Source organism: Notolabrus celidotus, chromosome 9 (genome assembly GCF_009762535.1).
Source record: "Notolabrus celidotus isolate fNotCel1 chromosome 9, fNotCel1.pri, whole genome shotgun sequence".
NCBI lineage: Eukaryota > Metazoa > Chordata > Actinopteri > Labriformes > Labridae > Notolabrus > Notolabrus celidotus.
Genome location: NC_048280.1, coordinates 18,948,013 through 18,969,616, shown reverse-complemented (window position 1 = coordinate 18,969,616; position 21,604 = coordinate 18,948,013). Strand labels below are relative to the sequence as shown.

Here is a 21,604-nt window from a genome sequence, read left to right as displayed (position 1 = left end):
AGAAGAACAATAGGAGGTGTGGTAAAGGTAAATACCCACACACACTGTGATGAAAAATATTAATGTAGCATGTGAGAAGTTTAATTCAACATTAAACGTGGGGCCCCCTGCTGCAGCTCGGCCCCTGGCAGCCACCCAACTGTTAGTCTCCCATCAGGAGGCTCCACAGGGGAAAATGTCAACATGTTTTTTTACAGAATAAATCAAAACCAAAAACACAAAAAGGGAATCAAGACCAAAACTGGCACTGGAGAAAAATCCAGGAGCAAGTTTGCACTCCAGAGGTGAATGAGTACAGGCAGGTAGACATTTCTCACACGTCTGAGTCTCACACCCAGCTATACTTTTCACATGCTCATAAATGTAACGTGGCTGAAAGACTGATGTGTTTATACGCCTCTGACGTCAGCGGGGGTCTGACACTCACAAGTAAAAGAGACTCAGCCAAGAGACACTCACCCATCTTTCCATCCTCTACAAACAGCATGCTGATGGGGTACTGGCAGCTGAAGTAGAATACGTCAATGTTGTTCTTTACAGCCACCTGCGAAAGTGATTACATCCCAGGAAGGGGGGTAGAGGCGGAGGACAGGAGGAGAAACAAGAAGCAATATATGGGTAATTACTTTTTGAAGTGCCCTTCAAGGGTAGGCAATGCAGGTTTATGTGTGCTGTTTACTGAGCAGGAGGGATGAGGTCCTTTAGGCATCTCATCCTCTCAGATACACACAAAACACATGCAGGCAACATTACGGCCTACAAAATCAACAACTATGTACATGTTCTTTACTTCATTTCATCATCACTCTCACAGTGACACAAGGTTTTAATTTGCAATCAATCTCTTGCAAACTAAATATCAAGCATAATTTATTCTAAAAGCAGCCTTCAGAGTGTGCTTCACCAGAGGATATAAATCTATGTGATAATAAGGAGGAGTTGAAAATAGCAGATTGTGGTTAAAAATAAAATGCCATGAATAAAAAGATAAGACACGTAAAAAAAGTGGAGTGAGAGGAAAAAAAGAAGCAGCTGACAGCAGGACTCGCAAAAAACACCATCACTTTTAGACTCCCCAGGCAGGACTTCACAGTTCATGGACCCGTGTGTCTGCAAAAAATACAAGACACTGAAACACGAGAACAACAGGAGTGTGACAGAGAAACCAAAGTAACAAGTGGCAGCCAGTGATATCGATCCAGCAGCTCAAAGAAGAAGTGCTGGGTAAAAGACAGGGAGTTTGGCCAGAGGAGAGCAGAAGGACTCCTGAATAATTCATCAGGGTGTCTTATTCCTGGTTGCGATGCAGGGCTGCCAGTAACATGGTGCGTCACACACTAAGTACACAAGCGTAACGTTCACGTCTCATGCTCTGAGCCGAGTGTATGTTCTAGACTGGTGGTTCCTAAAGTCTGTCAGGGAAAATATATATATTCATGGTCTGGTACTCTTGTTTTTAGTCTAAATTTGATCAGCGTCATTTGCTTTCAAAAGACTAAAAGAGATCAAGTGACTTTGAACCAAGAATAGAATGTTAAGAAATCTGCACAGACCGTTTCTTTTTCCCTTGGAGGGTTATTTTTAAATTCTCTCCGTTTGCCCTTTCTCTCATTCTTTCATCGTTTGGAAACCGAAGGAAATGTTTCAACCTCTTGTTAGTGTTTCTCTGGCAGATGCATCCTCCCTTTTCTATTTAGACAGAATGTTCTGAATCTGCCACCACAGAGGTGTTAAGAAACTGAGGACAGTTCAAGTCACTTACGCATGATGAGTGTTAGCTGGCATGGTAGGGTGTGCAAAATGTCCATGTGCCAAGTGAAACTACAGTCCAGATTGAGTTAGTGTTGTAATAAACTACCTAGCCTAATAGCCTTTTGCTATGTCACATGCTTTCATTGTTTATAACGATCAGTAACTTTGGGTCTTTTTTCCCCATTTAGAACAAAACAAATACGAATCTCAAGTTTACCAATTGATTCCAGGAAGTAAAGCTTGGGGGGTCTGATTGTTTCAAATAAAAGATTTTAAGGTTTTGGACTGCTTTTTCAATCCATCGGGTCATGCTGTGGAAAACTGTGATGAACACAAGCGGCAACCTCCGATCTCAAACTATGAAGCCCATGCGGAAGTGTTATAAACTGCAATTCATAGAGAATCCACTTGAGGCTTGCTGCAGAAACACCGGAAACCACATAGACAACAATTAAAAAAAGACAATCTTTGCAGCATTAATAAACATGTTTACAGCCTGGTTCAAAAACTTCTTTGCTCTACGTAGCTAATTTCTCTATCGGCACACACTGTACGGGGGGTGATTGTTTTTGTAACCCAACAGTTCAGAAGGATTACGAGTTTTTGCCCAAATAAGGACATGACTGACTCCCGGACGGGAAGACATAGCTGTTGGCTAGGGGGCTCAAACTCTGCCTCTTTACATCGATTGGCTTCAAAACAGCGCTCAGGAACAGATGGGTGCAGTCTATGGATGAACATCTTAAACTGTTTCATTAACTCCATTCCCATTTGCAGTACAGATAATAGATGAATCTACAACTAAAACTGTTGTTAACTCCGCTGCATAAACTTTCACACTAACATCAGAGGAAATAATAATTTCATTAGTTGACCTAAACTCCAGATCGAAAATGGTCCATGCTAAGTCACAGAGCTAAAGCCATACATTTCATAAGACAGCTATCAATGTCATCCAGAACCTCACGAGAGTAGATACCCTGTTTGACTGATTTATGTATCAGTCCCAATTTACTTAAAAATGCTTTTTCAAATTTGTGCACTGTAGAACCAGAAATGGGAAGCAAGCTCCAGTCATGACAGTCAGAGCTTTGGTGTATTTAAATGTATTATCTGTGGCCTCCTCACCCGCCCCTCAGTGGCAAAAAAAGAAATGAAGCTTGCCTCTAAAGTCGCTCAAACATTTCCCTATTGTGTGTTGTTCTGTGATGAAAGGGTTTCATTGACTGTGGTAGAATATAAGAATGCTTCCATCACTAGTTAAAAGAAAACTCACAATAATATTCTGAGACATCATCTGCTACCAAGACAGAAACACTACAACACATCTCAAAATAACATATCTGAGGAAATGTCAAAAAAGACAAAAGTATTCATCAAAGCAACGCCTGGAGGAAGCAGAGAAGAAAGGTTAGCAGGTCTACAGAGGGCAGCAAAAAACAAAGGAGCCATGTGTTGTGTGACCAACTAATGGCTGCCCCCACCTCTATCATCCCCCTCAGCACTCTTATCTTCTCCCTCCAGCTGCACACAGCAGCGGTCCACCATTCCGCCCAGTTAAAAGAACCACCCTGATCAAAAACACCCAGTGCCTGCCGCGCTTTTTATTTGCTACTTATCACAGCTGTTCTGAAGGCTGCTTTATGTTTTAATTCTGTTTTATCCACAACATGGGAATTTAATGGTATTACTGAATGACGGAGAGGATGCATTACTAATCGCCTGAGACACATTGTCACATTTCCAGGACAAAACTTAATATTTCAAGAGATATGAGAGTCTGTCTCATGAATATCTAAACCATGAAGCATTTTGCTTTTAAAATTCTAAAGAAACTGTAATTAAATGATGAATGAAAAAGACATTAAAATACTGCCAACTACAATGTGTAATTTAACAGATTTAATTGACAAAATTAAACATGCAGACACATCTGCATACCTTGTTAGCAATATAATGCAACTCTTAGACGGTGCTGTCACAATATCTGAGGCCCAGGGCCCAGTAAGAAGCAAAGTGAGGACAGTAAACCCAGGGCATTAGTGTCCTGATAAGGCCAGTGTTGAATAAATGAAAGCAGATTGAATACATAACCCTGTGCTTTTTGTTTGCACTCTTTATCTGACAATCATCTTTTTTACAAACTGTCAAGCATCAGAAGGAACGAAACCTGGAGAAATTAAAAATAGTGAATTACACTCTCATTTACGATAAGGCTAAACCAGGGCCTGTGTAGTGGCAGACTGATTAGTTATGCAGTTTATATGATTTAACCTTGGGTTGTTGTAATCTAATTTAATTTGTATTTCTTTCTTTTTTTATTTTATTGTTGTGTGTTTTTGCCGTTGTCTTACTGTCTGGATGTCTATCTCCTTGTAGTATTGTAATATTTCTTTTTTGTCCCTTTAACTGTTTGGTTCTGTCTATTATTGTCACTGTTCTTACGGTCTGAAAATTTGAATAAAAATGTCATACAATACAAAAATAAAATAAAAAATAGTGAATTAGTTACCTGCAGGTTGGTGAGAGGTTCCATCTTCATGACTGGCCCCACAGTACTGAGGGGAAGGCTCACTTCAATGCTCTGGTTTGGGTTGACAGGAGTTAGAACCTGAAGAGGACCAGCTGGAGCGAGACCAAAGCTACAGAGGAGCAAAGAGGCAGAACAAAAAAGGTCACAATATTCTGAAAATCAACAGTAATCACTCATCAATTGGCTCGGCTAGTAGCTTCACCTGTTTCTGTTAAACTGGATGGCGAAATCAGACATAACGCTCATAGCTTTATTAGTGAGGGTCATCTCCATTTGAATGACCCCAGCACGACGAGCAAATGTGCCCGATATCTCCAGTCCCTTGGCCTTCATGGCTGGAAGCCAAATCTGCACAGAGACAAGATCGGTTGTGTTATCATGAACCCCCATGATGTTGTAATATCATTCTACAGTGTGTCACAGTGCAGCTTGTCAGTACTCACTGATTTAGCAGGGCTGTATGCTCCCATGGGCATACCAACTCCACCTCCAAGATCAAACAGGTCATCCAGACCACCACTGACTGGGGCATTGAAAGAGGCTGGCATTGTAGCTGGAGGAGCACTAAATCCAGCCCCCATCTGCAGGTCAAAAACAAACTCATTACACTGACAGTGGACCACAGGAAGATTAGTTGCTACCTTAATGGTAGCTAATAAGGATCCAAATAAATAAACGGATAAAAAGACACATCTGATTATCACTTGTCACTTGTATTGAGCACAGAAACTCAGACTTACAGCAGCACTTCCTCCAAGGTCTCCACCAAGCTGGTAGGAGAGAAACAAAGATAGTTTAGATTACTTATTGGAGTTGATGGTTATATGAGGAGTGAATGGAAGGGAATGAGGGTAAAAAACAATGTCTCTCTGTGAGTGACAGCTACAGGGTTTACACTGTAAACAGGCAACAGCAGGAAGGAAACACCAGAACAGCTGAAGTGCTCCTAACTGACCTTTTATTGGTGGGACTGATTAAATCCAACTAAACGTGTCTGCTGTGGTGGTTAAAAGTTCAAGACTAAAACTGGGGGTGCAAAAGGTTACAGTGACTCCACATAGTGATTGAGCTAAACTACAGTGCAGTGAAAGTAGATATATAGAGATGTGATGTACTTAAATCTCTCCTACATGGAGTGGACAACATAAATATTGTAATAGGAAGTGCATACATCACAAATGCCTGTTAGGTAGAACTACTCTGAGGACAAAGTACGCACAACAGGGGACACGAGGGGGTCTAGACTGATAGCTGGCCTTTACTGGTCCAGCCTGGTCTCATGGACCAACCTCTGTGGGGCTGTAATCTGGGGGCGATGGGGACTGATGGAGTCGAGGTGACTGAGGAGTGTCCGTCCGCAGGGGAATGGGCGGCTGATTGAAACATGAAAGACATCCACAGCCCAGAGATAAGAAACGAGATGGACTCAATGATAGAACAGCATGCTAACTGGAAATATATGAAATTGATAGATAATGGGAAAGGGTCTGACTGATGCATGAAAACTACAGCTTAACAGCAGGGATAAAATTAATCTTATCAAATGGTTTGACATGGTTCATAAAAATGTGCTCTCTCTGCCTCCATGTAGTTACCGGCTCTGATTCATCCCCCATCTGCAGGTGCAGCATTGAACAGAGAAAGGAAAACACACAGGGGTCAACAAAAAAAGAAGAAGAGGAAAAGGCACCGAAGGTAGAGAGAAAAGCCAAACCACAAAGACACTATAGACATTAGTGACATACATGTAGTTATGTTTTCAGAGCCTGTCAGCTTCAGTCAAACTGTGCTGTGTAGAAGAAAACCTACCAGGCTGTCCAGTCCCCCTCCAAGAAGGTCCATAGCACCCAACTGCATTCCAGAGGAAGGGGCTGGTGGTGGTCCAGTGGTGGTGGGAGGTGTCAGGTCCAGGTTGAGAAGATCTCCCAAGAGGTCTCCCTGGGATGGAATCACAGCAGGGGGTGCCTCGGTCACTCCAGCAGCAGAACCAGGGTCTGGGCTTTCAACGCTTTCCCCACTAGCAGAAATAAAACAGAAGAATTATAATTTGTTAAGTTACGTATGTTATCTAACTCATCTGATGATTATTTCAAATTCACTTGTCCTTGAAATAACCTGATCTAGTCCACTGAATAAAAGGGAGACAAGTTTCATAACATATTTAGAGGAAGGAAGGAACAAAGTGCATCAGCTGCACAGCTTGACACTGCTGGAGAGTGTGCTACTCAGCACAGTAATGTCCAGAAGCTAGATGGATCCACTTAGGTAAACTAACTCCAGTGCAAACAGTGTTTACAAAAAGAGAAAAAAAAAAAACAGTGCATGACTCACGATCCAGCACTGCCGGGGAGTCTCTTGTGTTGAACACCACGGCTGCCCTCCACAAAGGCACTGGGAGGCTTGTGGTAGACAGAGGCCAGAGTGCCAATGTGGCAGATGAGTTCCTCCAGCAGTGTGGGCTCGATCAAGTCCGTCTCCTCAGAGATCAGGGGCTTCTCAGCCAGGACTACCTCCTTAGCAGCCACAGGATCAGTGGAAAGCAGACGCCAGTAGATGTAGCCGCGGTCCCTGAGGTCTGGGTTGTCAGAGTCCTACAGAAAGCGACAGAGTCATTAGAAGGAGGGATTATTATTATTCATGGAGATTATTTAATTAATACTTAATGCAGACTCTTTTCTGTATTGCTCTGAATATGAGATAATGAGCAGTGATTGATCCACCAGCCTTGGTGGTGCTAGGATTTGGCTATTTTATGATGTATGCAAAGTGTTTAAAGAGTAGGTATGACATTGCACTTTTTTAAGAAACAGAAAGAGTTCTCTAGATTAATGAATAAACATATGGTGTCTAGCCCTGTCTGATTTTTCTGATCCCATACTTGTATTTGCCTTCATAAGAGAGCTGCACACTTTTTACTTCATTTCAAATAACTCAAGTTAACCACAGGGATGCACCGATCCGATCCTGGTATCGTATATCGGCTAGATCAGACTCAAAAAGCTAGATCGGATATCGATGACCAGTTCTATGCTTTGCTTTGTTTACTACAGCCATGTGCGTCTCCTAGTCATCGGCTGGTCTGTGCATTTTTGCCAGGCAGAGCATGATGGAGGATAACTACAGAGGCTCTGCAGTTTAGGTGCATGTCACGCTTCTTTTGCTAACAATTCCAACGGAAACTTGCAACATGTGCAGCGGTAATGTTTCGACGGATGGCAATCCGTGAAAAACGAAAAATATAATGGAAGCCCAAAGGAAGAAGTTTACGTCAGCTGTAGCCTACTGCAAAGAAGAAGGAAGAAACCTTCTATTAATGGATTCAAAGTGTGAAAAAAACTGACAGGTTATTGGATTAATTGTTCCAGATCCTTGAAATAAAAGGATTCCAGCCTCTGGTTTAGCACTTGGAACCCCCCTTGAAGTTGCCAAAACATGATTCTATCCTCACATTAAGGAATAGGATCATGTTAAATCAATATCGGGATCGGATCGGCTGGTATCGGTATTGGCAGAAACCAAAGCCCAGGTATCGATATCGGTATGGGGACCTAAAAAGTAGGATCGGTGCATCCCTAGTTAACAAAATAAGTGGATGTCTTCAGTTTACTCATTAAACTTAGTCCAGCTAGCATTGTAGTAGAACTCACATGTGATGCTGCCTACTACATTAGTAGGTAGTATGCAGCAGGCCGTTTCGAAAACAGCCACTGTTTTTGTTCTACTACATCATAGAATTTTAGAATGTTAGGTTTCATTAATTGACCAAATCAAATCACTGAGAAAAATGCAAGGCTTTGATCCACACTGTCATTAAAACATTCTGTATCACTAAATAAAAAAGGACTCCTTGAAAAATGCATAAAAATAAAAATAGCAGCTCAGGGGCAAAGGATAGTGACTTTGGAGTTATTAAATGAGGCAAGTAGAAACAGATAATGACAGGCATAAGATGAATGATTTTCCCCACCTGTGTGGCGAGGCTCAACACCTGCTGCACTAGTTCCTGAGTTTCAGTCGGCTTTTTCAGGAACAACTTGACAATAGCCGTCAGTAGCTGCAGCTGCACCTAAATGTCACAGTGAACACATACAAGTCATGTTACAGCTGCTCACATGAATGTTTTATATGCAGCTAGTGAAAGATCATCTAAGTATAACACATTATAAATTGATAAGATGCATCTATACAGTAATGTTTTAACAATGTAACAAGTAGACAATAACCCAATATGTCATTAACATCTAAAGGGTTTCCATAGATGCAACATTCTGCTTAAAAGTACATATTACACTTACTAGTATTATCTGCTGACATCAAACAGAACAAAATAAAACACTTTATTCACTAAAGAAAAACATTACTACCAAGAGAGCCTCTCAAAGGTAATTATATGAAATGTATCTATTACTGAAGTGATATGTGTCAGTGTGTGAAGCCTGATGTAATCCCATAACAAACTGTGCCAAATACTCCTTAGAGTGAAGGCTGGCTGTTCTTCAGCATATTAGTGAGCCAGATTTTTAAAAGTGTCCCCACTATTCTACCATCTTCACATTAAGCACAGTAAGTTGCAGTAAAACAAAATAGTTCACTCAGCAATGGTTTCTTTCATTTCTCTCATGGTGCTTTGCAGCAGCTATGCAACAGACGTAATTACTTCAGGCGACAGCAGCTAACACGTGCTACGTACTACAAGCACTGACTGCACATGACTGATGCTGCTGCCATTAAAAATGGGCTTGATGATTTAAATAACAGCCTCCCCACACTCTCCTAAACATACCTGAGTGCTTTCATCGTGGAAACCCTCCAAAAAGCTCTCCAGCAGCTCGTCAGCATTGTCAATGCGCTCAGCGTACTCTCCAACAATCCAGATCATGGCAGCACGAGCCTCTGGCTCATCCAGGGAGTCCAGGTTTTCACAGAGAGTAGCAATCACACTCTCATACCTGGAAACAGTCACACAGAAGAAGCATAATGTGAACTCAGATGATGCAAATATATCAGAAGATAGAATCAGAAAATGCTAATTACAATACTAAATAACTCAGTCATTTATCCATAACCACCAAGGGCAGGATCAATAAACAAAAAGCTTATACATAAAAAGCCACCATATGCCACCAGCTTATAAAACACAGTGACAAGCACTTCTCCTGTCCTCATGAATCACAGACCAAGCCTCACTTTAATGAGGTTTGATCTGGTGGCCTGAAAGGCAAATACAACATTCACTAGCACATCTTCAAGGCTGGGTGTTTTGTTAGCTAGATGCTTAGAGAGCCAAGGTCTTCTGTAAAGGTTAATACATTCCTGTTGTACTTCTGGTTTGTATAAAATGCTTCATAATAACCCACTTCATTTACATAATGGTTTCATAAGACAGAATATGCCAAAGCAACAACGATTTAGTTGATTTCTAATTAATAGGGAAGGCAGAAGTTCGAGTGGGTAGTGACTCATCCAAGTAAAAGGCCTGAGCCATGCTGAGCTAGAGGCTTTGCAAAGCTGCTCATTTTAAGACTCACGACTCCTCAGCAATGTGTGGGTGAGGTTTCTGTCTCTCACATGAATCTGTCTGGTGGATCTACAGCAGAAGTCACGCTCCAGTCGAATCTGCCTGCCCTTTGACCAGGTGCAAGTGGGGCAGGAAGTTAAGCTGTCCACTTAAAACACTGTCAGAATTAGAGAGGGCAATTTTCTTCCCAGAAAGCTCTTTAGCATGCTTTTTAGGGAAAAGTGTCAATACAAAACACTTCTTGTTTTTTATGAGCTTTCAATCTGACCATTCAAAGACCGACAGAGAATAAACAAAGTGCCACGATCATGCATATCTTGGTGTGTTTGGGAGAAGACCTACTTGTTGGGGTACTTGCGGAAGATGTCCTTGATGACCACAATGGCCTCCTGCACCACATAGTTGACCTTGGTTTGGATGAGGTCCAAGAGTGTGCTGACACACCGTTCTGCTGATTGCTAATGAAGAGAGGAACATAAATATGTCATGATGGGCCTGGGCAGGATTATAAGAGTAGAGACAAAAACTAAAATATGCGCATATAATATTCATTCAAATATATGCCCCTGGACTGACGGTTTTTCAGTTGTGGGTCAAAAAGATGAAATGTGTTAAGAATCCAATCCAAACAATTTAAAATGAAAAGTTGAAATTCAAATATTCTTCTTAAAGTACAACTTGAAGGTTAAATTATTTTTACAACTTGAATATATAACTTTGTACAAAAATAGCTGCAGACTAAGTTAATAATTGTTTTTAGATGTTTTACAAGACCAAAGACCACATTTGAAGGAAAAAGTGGTTGTTTAGCCACTAAAAAATGTCTTGTTTTAAACATCATGTCATGCTTTAGGGACTCAGCCTCCCCCACCCTGCCTCCCCTTAATGAGTAGTGATAGGAGGCTGAAAATACAGACTGACTTTTCTGAAACAAAGAGCTATAAAACAAAGTGAGAGCATGGTCTTCACTCTCTCCCTCTCTCTCTCCCTCTCTCCCTCTCTCCCTCCCTCCCTCCCTCCATGTATATCCCTCTGTATGTCTCTCTCTCATTTCATTTTCATCGGCATTATAAAGAAACACACAGAAAAATAGATGGAGATGCAGATGCACACAGGGGCAGGAGCTGCATGAGGCGCAGCGTGGAGGATAATTACAGACTGAACTGACAAAGAAAAATAAAACTTTGGTTATGAGCATGATAATTTCTCTACAATTCTACTATCTATCAGTTAAAAGTAAGGACTAAACTGCAGACTGATTACAGTGCAAAAAATAGACAAAACAGTCCGCATGATAGACACACAGATCCACATTATAAAATGTCTGTATCTTCACCACAATGAATTATTATGAACTACAGTGAATGACTTGCAGGTTCCATCTCCTGATCTTATCAGTTGAAGCATGTGGAGATGTAGATCATGTATTACATCGTTTAGCTGACTGGAAGTCGAGATACAGAAGAGATTGAGTCCCATCCTGAGAAATATATGAAGCATGAAGACAGCTACAAAGATGGATCCATCTTATATCGTCTCATCTCCTCTATAAATCATCAGTATCTTCGCTGCGCTATTATAAACTAACAACCTGTGACATGAATACAGTATTAGATACGGAAAATTAACACAGATCGCTGATCTCAGCCTGGTCTCATTTCTCCCCAGCAGTGTCTCTCCTGTGGATATCATTTCTCCTAATCCTATCCTGTTCCTGCTCTCTTTGAGGCTTGTACTTAAGAGTTTGTGGTCTGTGGTATGCAGATGGATATTAGAATTTAGATCCATATTTTTAATGTGGAACATTAGATTAACCGGCTGGAATCCCTTTTGCTACGCCACATGCGGTTGTCCGTTTTTCCCATGTAAGTAAAATAAAAGCTTGCAAAAATGACTCCAGAGGCTACTCTAGTGAATTAATTTATAAATGTAATTTTATAACTTTAAATTCATTTTCCAACACACTGATTTACTGGGATCTCCAACCTGCAAGTTGTACTAGAAGTTTTTGTTTAGATTTAAGTTACATGGAAAAAGAGATTTGTTACATCTATAACTTAAAGCTCTACTGATGTTCTTTTAAGTATTTTCAATCACACTTTGACGATGACATGTCACCATGTACTGTGAATGTATGTGTCTTAAAGGTAACCATTATGAAAGGTATTTATTTTAGAAACAGACAGCAATGTCCTGACCCTGTATTCATTTGAAATCACAGCAAGTGTCCATCCACCTGCCTTTCACAGACAATACAAAAGGTGTGCTTTATCCTTGAACTAAAAAGATGCAAAAAGGATTTGACAAACAAATTAGAGCAGTGTCTGCTGACAGTATGACATCATCTTCACCCACCTCTACTTTGATGGCACAGCGGCCGATGGCTCTGACCGCTTTACGGACAAAGTCCACATCCACTTCGGTGGCGTATTCCTTTAGCTCTGCGAGGACCTACAGCACAGCCGATGAGCAGCAGTCATACATGTGATCTTTTTAACAAGATCTAGATATCATTTAAAGGTTTTTCAGCTTTTCAACAATATGTCTCAGCTGTGGGTGTGTGTTACCTGGGCAATGTTGGCCTGTGAAGCTAAACGAATCATGATGTCCAGCTTCTCCAGTTTGACGTAGATTGGGTCATTGTACTTCACAAAGAAAACCTTCATCTCGTGTTTCAGGATCTCTGGACTGAAAGGGGACATCAACATGTGTGGTTATTAGTGACACTCTACTTACACTTCACAAACTGCCAAGGCATAAAGAATAGTGTAAAAGATGACCTAGTAGAGTCATTTTCGGACATTTACCGTCTCTGTACAATGAGGTTGATGTTCCTAAGGGCCACATATTGCAGCTCAGGCTCAGCAGACAGGAGAGTGACCAGAGGAGGGGCAAGCTTCTTCAGCAGGGTGCCGTAGTAGTCCAAGTCTTTGGGCAGCATCTCCATGAACTTCATTAAAACCTTAACTGCTGACAGCACCACTGCAGAGTTGGCATGTGAGAGGCGTGGGGTCACACGCTCGCAGATGCTAGCAGATGTTGATGATAATTGCGGGGAGAAGACAGAAAATTAGACAAGGTGTGCTGGCATTATTTCCTAACTGACATTGGAAGTTAATGACTGCAGCGTTTTCTCTCACCTTTGGGACTCACGGTCATCACGAGGTGTGTAATTGGCCAGACAGTCAAGAATGAATATCTGTCCCCACTCTGTACACTCATTCAAAGCAGTCAGCAGCTTGTTGATGGTCTGAGGGTTCAGGTCCAGGAGATTACTGTTTGGGTGAGACTCTGCTATCTCAGACAGCGCTGCAACTGCATTAGCTACAACCTGAAGGTGATGAAAAGAGTACAGATAAATGATAACAGTTGAGTGGTAACCACCAGCTAAATACGATACGACTTGAGAGGTCATTGTGCGGAGACAATTCTGGCAACCTGTCAAAATGATTATAAACCACATCGTACCATGGGGTTGGAGTCAGAGATGAGGTCTTTGAGGGTGTCCAGGAAGCCTTGGTCCTCCACCAACTGTGCGTTGATATCATGGAGCTTTGCTACACACACAGCAGCAGTCTTCCTCACGTACGGGTCTTCGTCCTTCAGACATTTCCTAAGTGGCTCACAGAGGTACTCTGTGATCTTGTCCACACGAATACAGCCCATTGTGCGCACAGCAAGAGCCCTGATTAGAGGGTTAGGGTCTTCACAGTCCTAGACGGTGGTTCAAAGAAGTCAAAACTATTGATTTATTTCAACATCTAGATTATTTGAGAGAGATTTCAAACAAAATGTAAATCTATCGTTTTGTTCTTTGAGCATTCTAATTAAAATAATGTCATAATAATTGTCACTGACTAGCCAGTATGATAAACCAGACGGTGGAAAAAAAAACTGTTTTGAAGAACACTGATGGCTTTATTCAACTTCAGCTGACACCTTGAGGATGGGTAATTCCCAAATGAAGTCAGAGAGCTCCAAAAGGGGAAAATGGCATGCTGCTTCACACATTTGTACAAAAAAATGCTGCATCAAACAGGCATCCATGCATGAGTCGGTTCAAATAAACAAGGGATTTTTTTTATCCTTCCAATCAAACAGTGCTATAAAAAAACAACACTTTTCTCTAGTGTATACATACAAAGCTTAAATAATAGTTTTTTCCCTCTTTTCTCTCACATTTGTTTTTTGAATACTTTACACCTAACAACAAGAAACATTAAACAAGCAAGTTCTGACTGCACTAATATCTACACTTGAATGATAAACTTAGCATGGATATTTCAATGTAGGTTCAGCATAATCATGACGGACTGAGCCCTACCTTTACAAAGGTGTTGACCGCCATGATAGCCATGTCTGGCTGACTCTTGGCGTAGTTCATCAGGTAGAGGTAGACCAGCTTTTTCAACTCCAGGTTGTCTGTCTGCATGCAGTTGACAACATCTGGGAACAGTGCGCTGAAAAAGAGACAAGATGTTACATCACTGCTGTCTCATAGAAATGGGTAATGAGTGTCAGTGTATCATTTCTGTGTGGATGTTTCCGACATTATTTTCCAAGCTCACCTGACATCCTTGCCAACTGTCATAGATGCAATGACCTTCTTAACAGCCTCCTTCTTCTTCTCCTTCTTATCACTGTTAAGCTCTGCCTTGAGCTCAAAGATCTCCCCTGAACACGCGAGAGACAAAAGGGAGTTATGCATCATGTAATCCATGAGGATGAAAAATACCACACTGCAACATGGCCCTTTATGTACAAGTCCCATAATGAAAACAGGAAAATGAATACACGACATACAATGTCCAGAGCTCCCTTGTCTTAAAGATATATGGAGACATATGAAGACAAGCCCAGCAGTTTGTGATGTTGGTCAGGTCAGGGTTTAAAAATGTGTCCAGATGTTGAGGTTTTTTTTTTTAGCAAGAAGTTGGCAAATCCCTGAGTTTGGGTACATTTCAGATAGCTCAGAGCCTTACATAAGCGTCTTCTGACGGCCAAACAGCTGGCTACCTCTTGAAGTCCAGGCATCAACTTGTTGTTTTGTTTTTAAATTGTATCTTTATTTGGAATGGACAGGTAGATACACCAGTATAGCAACATTAGTAAGAGTAAAAACAAAAGTCCTTCCAGTTTTGTTTGTTTTGAGTCCAGAAAAACACAACATCAGCCATCCTGGAATAAGAGTCCAAAGAAGGGAGGGTCATAGACCATGGATCAGATTTTAGTTCATCCATTATGGTGTCCACACTTCCCTGCTAACTTAAATGTTTCAGCAATTGTGAAAAAGAAACAATAACAGTGAATACACAATGACCTCTTATGGATAGACCTGACAATTTGCTCGGGATAAACTCTGCCAGATAAGGCTCACTTATTCACTTAAAAAGAACTCTAGCAACTCATTGTTTGTGTAGTAAGCATTAATAAGTCCAATGCATGTGCTGCAATTTTAAGATTAGTGTATGATGGAAAAGCTAGCAAGTGTCAGAGCCCAAAAAATCTGGCTTCTTATGGCAAAAATGTAATAATGCTACCTGACTTTTCATAAGCAAGACTGGGCCATTAAGGTTGATCTTTTATCAACTTTCAATATCAATACTTGATATAAATCATCATATTTCTTTTTTTATTGTAATTTAAAGTATTTGTATTCAAATAGTGACATACATTTGAAATAATACATTATGTCAATGTTTTGGCATACAGTATGAAGTAGAGTGTCAAATTTTGACAATGAAGGAGACTCAACTTTATTGAGTTTACTTTTCAGAGCATGCCTCTCTGAATGAATATAAACTGTCAGCACATTGACAATTTTGGGCTTAACTTTAAGTCTGCCTACTTAGAATTTCCCCAGCAAACTGCTAATCACCTCAAATCTTCTTCCGGATGTTAGCAACAGACTGCACAACAAAAACATTGGGTAGATGCACAATAAGGCAGAAATATGCATACTCTTGAGTCTTTCGTGTCAAAAACAGTCCTGACGAGCATTACTTCTTCACTTTTTTTGTATTTTCTAGGCTCTATGTACGAGAAGATTAACTTTTTTGGGGCTGTGTGAGAGCCAAACAGATACAACAGGGAGCGCAGCAGGACAGTTAGATCTCTGAAAGCTAACGCTCAATATGTCTAATCTGATTTACAATAACCAGAGCTGTTCAGTTGTTTGCAACAAAGCCAATATAAAGCAGAGCTACATCAGCTTGGTTCATCAATAAGATACCGCCTGTGGGGAATATGTATAAGTTCTCTCAATTGGGTAAAAATTGATCGGCTAATGTTAGAAAAACAACTTTAATGTCTTCTTTTGTAGATATTATAATTCAGCACCACCAAGCCAACAGTACAAAAAATCCACAAAACACTTGCTGAAAAACTGTTACATAAACAACTGCAGGAATATAGATAAATCATAAGCTAACAGACCTTTCTTGGTAGTGGTGAAGTACTTGGAGTCCGTCATCTTGGATCCAAATTGTCGATTCTCCTGCAAAACAGAGAGCGAGATGATTGTGAAATCTTTTACTGACTGGAAACTTGGAGCATCATGATTGCCACAGGAAATACTAGGAGTGCAAGCACAGGGAAATAAGAGGAATTCCTGTCCTCTCCCAAACAAATGGCAGTGAACTATCACAGAGGAAGACAATGGATTTTGCTGAGAAGACAACACTTGTATCTCTTTGCTTTTTTAAACATGAATCTTCTTCGTCATCATATACATGGCCAGCAATAACTCTTTAGCAGAGTAACCTTTGGACCTTTTTAAAATATGTTTTGTTGCAAAAGATCTTCCACTTTGCAAAACAGCACTTTGTACTATAGCATTGAAGTAATGAATTTAAAGAATGTAACAAACCTATTTTAATAAAATGTTAAAGTATCTACTTCACTACATCTAAAGATTATGTCTCGAATGTACAGAAGAGCTGTCATATAGTTTGAAGAAATATATGACTTATTCATGTTGTCTTCACATGTTCACAAAACAAAACAATATCACTATTATACAATATTGTCATGGTAGAAATATTGGTTTTGTGCAAGAATGTGCCTTGCCATTTGCAGATGACAAAGATGTTTAAGAAAACCATTTTGAGCTTTGACTTAATTCGACTGCAATTCCTTGCATCATGTATCTATGTGAAGAAGTCTATGATAAACACATGTTCTCTGATCATAACCAGTGGTTGACAAAGTACACAGCTTCATTACTTAAGTCAAAGTATAGATCCTCCTGGTCAAATATTACTCCAATACAAGTGAAAGTTGCCTCTGTCAAATTATGACTTGAGTTAAAGTGCTGAAGTACTTGCTTTTAAAAATGCTTAAGTATTCAAAGTACTTTTTAAAAAATCTCAAAACTTTGTATTTTCTCAATACATAAGTGCAGTCAAGAATACATAGAAGTACATTCGGTTACATCATGTTCATCTAGAAAACATTACTTGTAAACCTCTAAAAACTTTACCATGTAATAAAAACAGCAACTAAGTTACTCCAAGCACAGACAACTTAGTTTGAAATGTTCATGTGGAATTAAACAAATGTTACATAGCTCAGCACGGTTTCTCAGGTTTGACAGTGAATTTTTGTACGTTTGGGCAGAGTGGGAAACAGGGAGAACATTTAAAACGATACGTATCATTCTTCATTTCAAAAACCTCTAGCACGGAAATGTGCTCTGTGTTTTGCTCCACGTTCAACTGTGGAGACGCACGATACACAGGTACGACTAAACCACTGAGACAAACAGAACTACACAAACACATTTTACAGACTTAGGGATCAGATTTCAGAAAAGAGAAGGAAATTCATGAGCTGACTTTAAAGCAAAAGTAGTGAGTAACTAGAGCACTGATAGAAATGTAGTGGAGTAAAAAGTACAATAATTTTCTTCTGAATGTAGTGGAGTAAAAGTAATAAGTATTCCCCAAAAATTAATACTCAAGTAAGGTACAGATACTCATAAATCTACTTTGGTACTACTGTACTCATGTAAATTTACTGTTACTGTCCACCTCTGATCATAACCCATACCACTGCACAATGCAAACATATCAATAGTCCCGACATAAATATGCTCCTGAGGTTAAATGGATCTCAAACAGGGCGATGTTTTAATTTAAATAAACTTAACAATGTCTGATGTCAACAGCTTCTCATTCATAACATGTATATTTACCACAGGCCTGAAAGTTTTTTAAGCTAACGCGTTGTAAACGACCATTAAATGTGTGATTAAAGGATCTTTTCACAGATTCAATGTAGTCATGTCTTCATTGATTGATTGAAGGCAGGTTTACCGTGAACACCTGACAGCTTGTTAGACAACTTGTTCAAACAACTGACGACGACAGCTAGCAGGACGTTAGCTGCCCGTCTGTAAGTGATCGACATTTCACACAGCTGCTATAATAAAGTAACGATTCACTAAACCCGGACTCTTCACATGTTGGTAGACTCTCGATATGAATAACCCCAGCTGGTTGACTTAGATTACACTGACCACTAAACCGAAGAACAGAGAGGAGGCTCGCTCGCTGGCTAACGTCAAGCTATCATTGCTTTAATGTTAGCATCGCAGGCTCGAGTATGTATTGCTTTAGTATAACACTACAGTAAAAACTAGGGTAGGGTTGTCCTGCGAGAAACTACCGATGAGTTACTTACGCATAGCTGATTCGCCCATTCTTGCATGTTTGCGTTAGTTTGATTAACTGAATGAAAGAGATGCTAAAGGCTAGCTGTGTGCTGCAGTGTGCCTGACTCTAGCTCTCACGGCTGAGACATGACCTTCTGGCTTAAGGAACTCTTTGCAGGGTTCGTTAAGCTCTTAATCTATCAGCCAGATTTAAACCTTACCCAGCGAATTAGCGTACCTTCTGGAGTTAAAATTAGACTCGCCTCACAATGAATTTGTAGAGAAAATCTGCTCATACATCTTACCGTGACAGGCTTGGTAGGGGCTGTGTGATCAGGCTGTGATGGTGGCCTTCGTCCCTCCCACCTGATTCACTTCCGTGTTGCTACAAAAAAAAACGTTTGCAAACAGACAAGCAACGTCAGCTTTCATTCACAAATGGAGTCTTACTGGTTCTACTACTGTACCAACAATTTACTAATAGCTGATAGTTTAAGCTGTTTCTAAAGATTATCTGTCTGATTAAAGTAGACTACATGCAGTGGTGCACAGTAACAGAGTACATTTACTTGAGTACTGTACTTAAGTACATGTTTTGAGTATCTGTACCTTACTTGAGTATTTATTTTTGGGGAATACTTATTATGTTGAAATGCTGAGCATTTCAACATATTGTTCTTCTACTTTAAACTTATTATTATTCCACTTCCGTGACCGCTTTCACAGCCTTCAAATTTTGTCCGATTTTCACCGTTCAACTTTTAAACTATTCAGCTTCCTCACCATTCGCAGGCTATATCTTTTCACATCTTCAACCCTTATACTTTTTGAATTATTCAACTTTATTCAACCTTTATTTTAACATTGAAACAGATGGGGCGGAATCTTCAAATCCACTTCAACTTCTTCAACTACTACAGCTCATAGCTTCAGCATACTTTCACTTATAGACTCCATTCAAACTTTAAACTGTTCACAAGACTTTCAGCTATCTACACTTGTTTCACTTTTTTGATACCTTTCACAGTTTCACAGATTTCACTGTTCAAAAATTCATCAAATTTCAGCTCTTTCCTCACTTTAACATTGGTGTGTGTGGGGTGGAACTCTGGTGGGCAGAGTGAGAGGTTCAAAACTTAGAGTGGGCAGGCTGGGAAAAAATGGGACATGGCCTCTGGAAAAATTGCCAGAAAATCCACAAATCTCACTCCACATACACAAATAAGAAATCAAAACGTTCCCTGTCTTCTCCTGCTTCTGTTAAAGAGGTTACCAAAGCAAAAGATTGTACCGTTGAGTCAGCAGGTAACCAACTGTCAGAGAAAGTCTCTCTGCTCGGCCATCTGCCGTAATGTTAAATATTTCTGGAGGGCAGCAAAAGTTTCACTTTTCTTAACTCGCTGCCCTGACTACATTTCTGAATGTACAGACATGAAAAACATATCACTGTGTTCATCAGGGTCTTTGGATGCTCATGGTTTGATCCTTTTTCTGATAGCTATTACGGTTATCGCATAGTGTTGGCATTTGTAGACCCTAATTTAGTCCATGAATCCCATTCTTAATCAACTGTCACACAGCAGTTACACAGCTGGTCCCATCACAATGGAAACAGTTAATGACAGTTGGAAACAGTTAATGACAGTTGGAAACAGTTAATGACAGTTGGAGACACAGGTGATTCAGATGACCTCATCAGTTCTGACTGACACAAAGACACACGCACACACATGTGATTCAGATGACCTCCTCAGTGAGTGACAAACACACACACGCATGCACACAGGTGATTCAGATGACCTCATCAGTGAGTAATAAAACACAAACACACACACACACATACACACATAAACATACACAGACACACATACACACAGGTGATTCAAATGACCTCATTAGTGAGTGACAAACACAAAGACACATGCATGCACACACACACACACGCACACACACACACACACACACACACACACACAGGTGATTCAGATGACCTCATCAGTGAGTGACAAACAGAAACACGCACGCACACACACACCCACACACACACACACATACACACACACACAGGAACACAAACACACACATGTACACACACACTCTCTCTCTCTCACTCACACACACACACACACACACACACACACACACACACACACACACACAGGTGATTCAGATGACCTCATCAGTGAGTGACAAACACAAGCACACACACACACACACACACACACACACACACACACACACACACACACACACACACACACACACACACACACAGGTAAGACATTTCCATAGTTTGTCAAGCAGTTTATAGGTGCTACTACTTCTTACACTTCAACTTCTTTTTAATTTTTCCACTTTATTCACTTCTTCTCCTTTTTCACTTTTTCTCCTTTTTCTACATTTTTCCAGTTCTTCACCTTTTTCCACTTCTACATTTTCCACTCCTTCAACTTCTTCTCCTTTTTCCACTTCTTCAACTTCCTCTCCTTCTACATTTTCCAATCCTTCCACTTCTTCTACTTCCACTAATTCAACTACTTCTACTACTCTTCCACATGTTCAGCTGTGTTTCACAGCTTTCAGCCTTCAGCTTCAGCATTTCAACGCATTTGCTTTCAGGAAATGCAACCTTTCTAGTTACTTTTACTTCACTACATTCAGGAGACAATTATTGTACTTTTGACTCCACTACATTTCTATTAGTGCTCTAGTTACTCACTACTATTCCTTTGAAGTCAGCTCATTAATTTCCTTCTCTTTTCTGAAAGCTGATCCCTAAGACAGTAAAAATTGTTTGTGTAGTTCTGTTTGTCTCAGTGGTTTAGTCATACCTGTATATCGTGCGTCTCCATGGTTGAACGTGGAGCAAACAGAGCAAATTTCACTCAGATCAGGCAGTTCATTTAGAGGTGGTAATGATGGCTGTAATTCTCCACCTGAGCACCCATGGTCATATCTTCAGCCCGTGTTAGATGTTTTTAAAATTAAAAATGATACGTATCATTTGAAAGGTTCTTCCTGTTTCCCACTCTGCCCAAACATACAAAAATTCACTGTCCAACCTGAGAAAGCGTGTTGAGCTACATAACATTTGTTTAATTCCAGATGAACATTTCAAACTAAGTTGTCTGTGCTTGGAGGAACGTAG

At 40.3% G+C, this 21,604-nt stretch overlaps 1 protein-coding gene across 4 annotated transcripts in view; it reads right to left on the bottom strand.

Moving 5' to 3' along the window:
• The window catches only part of ap1b1 (adaptor related protein complex 1 subunit beta 1), a 29,135-nt gene extending 10,124 nt beyond the window's left edge, over positions 1-19,011 (bottom strand). The window contains exons 1-19 of one of the 4 annotated variants that reach the window (XM_034691450.1): positions 18,762-19,011; positions 16,239-16,299; positions 14,372-14,477; positions 14,128-14,263; positions 13,272-13,517; positions 12,944-13,134; positions 12,611-12,832; positions 12,371-12,491; positions 12,159-12,254; positions 10,146-10,261; positions 9,069-9,234; positions 8,253-8,351; positions 6,617-6,876; positions 6,095-6,302; positions 5,026-5,055; positions 4,729-4,866; positions 4,488-4,633; positions 4,265-4,394; positions 460-544 (exon numbers count right to left, since the gene is read on the bottom strand). In XM_034691450.1, coding sequence (XP_034547341.1) covers positions 460-544; positions 4,265-4,394; positions 4,488-4,633; positions 4,729-4,866; positions 5,026-5,055; positions 6,095-6,302; positions 6,617-6,876; positions 8,253-8,351; positions 9,069-9,234; positions 10,146-10,261; positions 12,159-12,254; positions 12,371-12,491; positions 12,611-12,832; positions 12,944-13,134; positions 13,272-13,517; positions 14,128-14,263; positions 14,372-14,477; positions 16,239-16,275 — 2,533 coding nt within the window. In that variant the 5' untranslated portion in view covers positions 16,276-16,299; positions 18,762-19,011. Of the gene's footprint in view, positions 1-459; positions 545-4,264; positions 4,395-4,487; positions 4,634-4,728; positions 4,867-5,025; positions 5,056-6,094; positions 6,303-6,616; positions 6,877-8,252; positions 8,352-9,068; positions 9,235-10,145; positions 10,262-12,158; positions 12,255-12,370; positions 12,492-12,610; positions 12,833-12,943; positions 13,135-13,271; positions 13,518-14,127; positions 14,264-14,371; positions 14,478-16,238; positions 16,300-18,485; positions 18,609-18,677 lie in introns of those variants that run through there. The other 3 variants (XM_034691448.1, XM_034691451.1, XM_034691449.1) reach the window with 3 other exon arrangements.
• Between the last annotated feature and the right edge of the window lie 2,593 nt (positions 19,012-21,604).